At 46.5% G+C, this 2,331-nt stretch overlaps 1 protein-coding gene across 1 annotated transcript; it reads left to right on the forward strand.

The window, feature by feature from the left end:
- Positions 1–738: 738 nt before the first annotated feature.
- On the forward strand, positions 739–2,191 carry WFDC10A (WAP four-disulfide core domain 10A). The gene is made up of 2 exons (XM_003363938.5): positions 739–996; positions 1,888–2,191. Exons 1-2 carry the CDS (start codon positions 894–896, stop codon positions 2,034–2,036), a joined length of 252 nt encoding a protein of 83 aa, XP_003363986.2. The 5' UTR covers positions 739–893; the 3' UTR covers positions 2,037–2,191.
- Positions 2,192–2,331: the final 140 nt, after the last annotated feature.

A 2,331-nucleotide genomic window follows, 5' to 3' on the forward strand; every position in this document is an offset into this window, starting at 1 on the left:
AAGAAAACAGTTCAGTGCTTACCAGGGGAAGGGCATGGGGGTGGGCACAGGAGGTGAAGGGGAGCACTTATGTGGTGATAGAGAGGAAATAATTTACAACTGAAATTTCACAATGATGTAAACTATTATGAACTCAAAAGAAAAAAAAGAAAAACAAATTCTCTCTCTCTATATATATATCTATACATGTATGTATGTTTGCTTATTTATTTATTTATACTTAAAATACCTACTTACTCTCTCACCCACAAATTCCACCTCTCTTACTTTAGTTTTAAAAAAATCAAGGATTTATGAGTAAAAATGCTCAAGATGATATTGTCTAGATAATCAATAACTAGTACAACACAAATGCTTGACAATAGGCATTTACTGTGAGAGCCGTGCAATTATGGAAACCCATGTTTTCTAAAGTATTTACATGAGGGTGGAACAAGATGGGTAACAAAAGGTGGGTGAACCAAAATGTGAGAAAATAAAAGATTGATTACATTAAATATGCAAAGAAACTAGAAAGATAACACAATGAGACACAGGTTAATTCTATGCGATAAGATTATCATAATTTTTTAAAATTACATTTCTCTCTTTTCTTTTTTCTGTAAATTATTTTGTATTTGAAAGTAGAAATAGATTACATCTTTCAGGAAAATATTCTGTTTGCAAAGGGGAGGCTTAGTTATGTGAGAGGAGGAGTCATCTCTGCAGAAGCCCAAGTCCACACAGCAGGCCACGGCAGGGGGCAGGCGAAGGGAGGACACGAGGACTCCCTGGCTTGGCCAGCAGAGGCAGGGAGGAGCCCAGGATAACCTGTTCTTTCTTTCCTTCCCTCGCCACCCCCAGCTCTCCAGGGAAATCTGTGCCAGACTTAGAGCTCACTGCTCTGCAGAGTCATGCCAACCCAGGCCCTGCTGCCCCTCCTGCTTCTCTGTGTGCTGCTGCTGCAGGCCCAGGGAGGGGTCCGTAAAAGAAGATCCACAAAGAAGGAGATGCAGCGTAGGTGATGGACTGAGGGACGGGGATGGGGAGGAGGCAGGAGGGGCCGTGTCCAGTCTAAGGAGGACCTGGAAATTAGAACCTTTCAGCATATCCTGCGCTGACCACAGCACTGTGAGGACTCTGGGTCCTCCCAAACCGTGGCCCTCCAGCCCCTTTCCTCAGCTCTGGGAATAGTGATGGGGGAGGGGGACATACGTCTTTTTATTCTCCATTCTGAACATCCAGAGACAAATGGTACACACAATAATGAAAGTACACGGGGGCTGAGTCAGATGGGAAAACAAAATAACTGTTCTTGGATTTATACGTAACCAGTGAACATCCAGAGACGTTTACGGGAGTAGGTGTAGAATAAAAGGATGTTGGGAAAGCAAACTTTGGGGTATACAGGGTCAATTTAAAGTTATCATCAGAGGGACTAGGATGGTGGCAGTGGAAGGGAAATATTGAAAGTGGTATTTTCTGGGAAGGGGCAGGGGTAGTGGAGTGACAGTGAGGAGAGGAAGTAACTTCCTCTTTTTCTCTGGACCCTGCAGATTCTGGAGAGTGGAGGGTGGTTTGCAAGATGTCTCAGACTTCATTGAGTTCTCGGGGTCAGAGTGTAGATTCTGCGGCCGTGACTAATGTGGGAGACAGGTCTTGGTGCAGGAGGATGGGGAGGGTCCAGGAAGCCCAGGCATTGAGATCTGTTGGGGAGAATGGGGAGAATAGGATTGAAGATACTACCAATCACCAGGATTTGCTGAGGGCCAGAAAGTGAGTTCCCTGAAAAGTCCAAGAATGCCATGAGTGGGACCTGGGTTCTGGGGTCTCGGAGGAGGCTTTAAGCTTGAGAGAGGTGCTCTCTAGGGGCCTGGTTCCACTGACCTTGCTCTTACTCTGTTTCAGAAACACAGCTACCACGAGAAATCAAGATCTGTGAGAAACCCGTCAACATACATATGTGCAGACGCCCGTGTGCATATGACAAAGAGTGTCAGGCAAATAACATATGCTGTTCAACCTTCTGCGGGAATATTTGCATGAACATCCTGTGAGTGGGAGAGTGGGCTGGGCTGTGCCTCCTGCTCCCTCAACCCTCTGTCAGAGACTGTGCCTGCGACCAAAGCACAAGGATGTCAACAGGAGTGCACCCCCGCCCCCACTGTCTGAACTACTTGTTCCTGTCAAATAAACCAGAACAAACGCCCAAGGACCTGTGTGTTTTACTCCCAGTGCTTATGATCATTGAGAACAGAGTGCAGCCCCAGGGTCCCCATGCCTTTCTGGGTCCCTGTCTCTGATCTCTCTCCCCTTGTCATGCTTCTCTCCTCTCTCTCCCTTTGGCCCACG

Source organism: Equus caballus, chromosome 22 (genome assembly GCF_041296265.1).
Source record: "Equus caballus isolate H_3958 breed thoroughbred chromosome 22, TB-T2T, whole genome shotgun sequence".
NCBI lineage: Eukaryota > Metazoa > Chordata > Mammalia > Perissodactyla > Equidae > Equus > Equus caballus.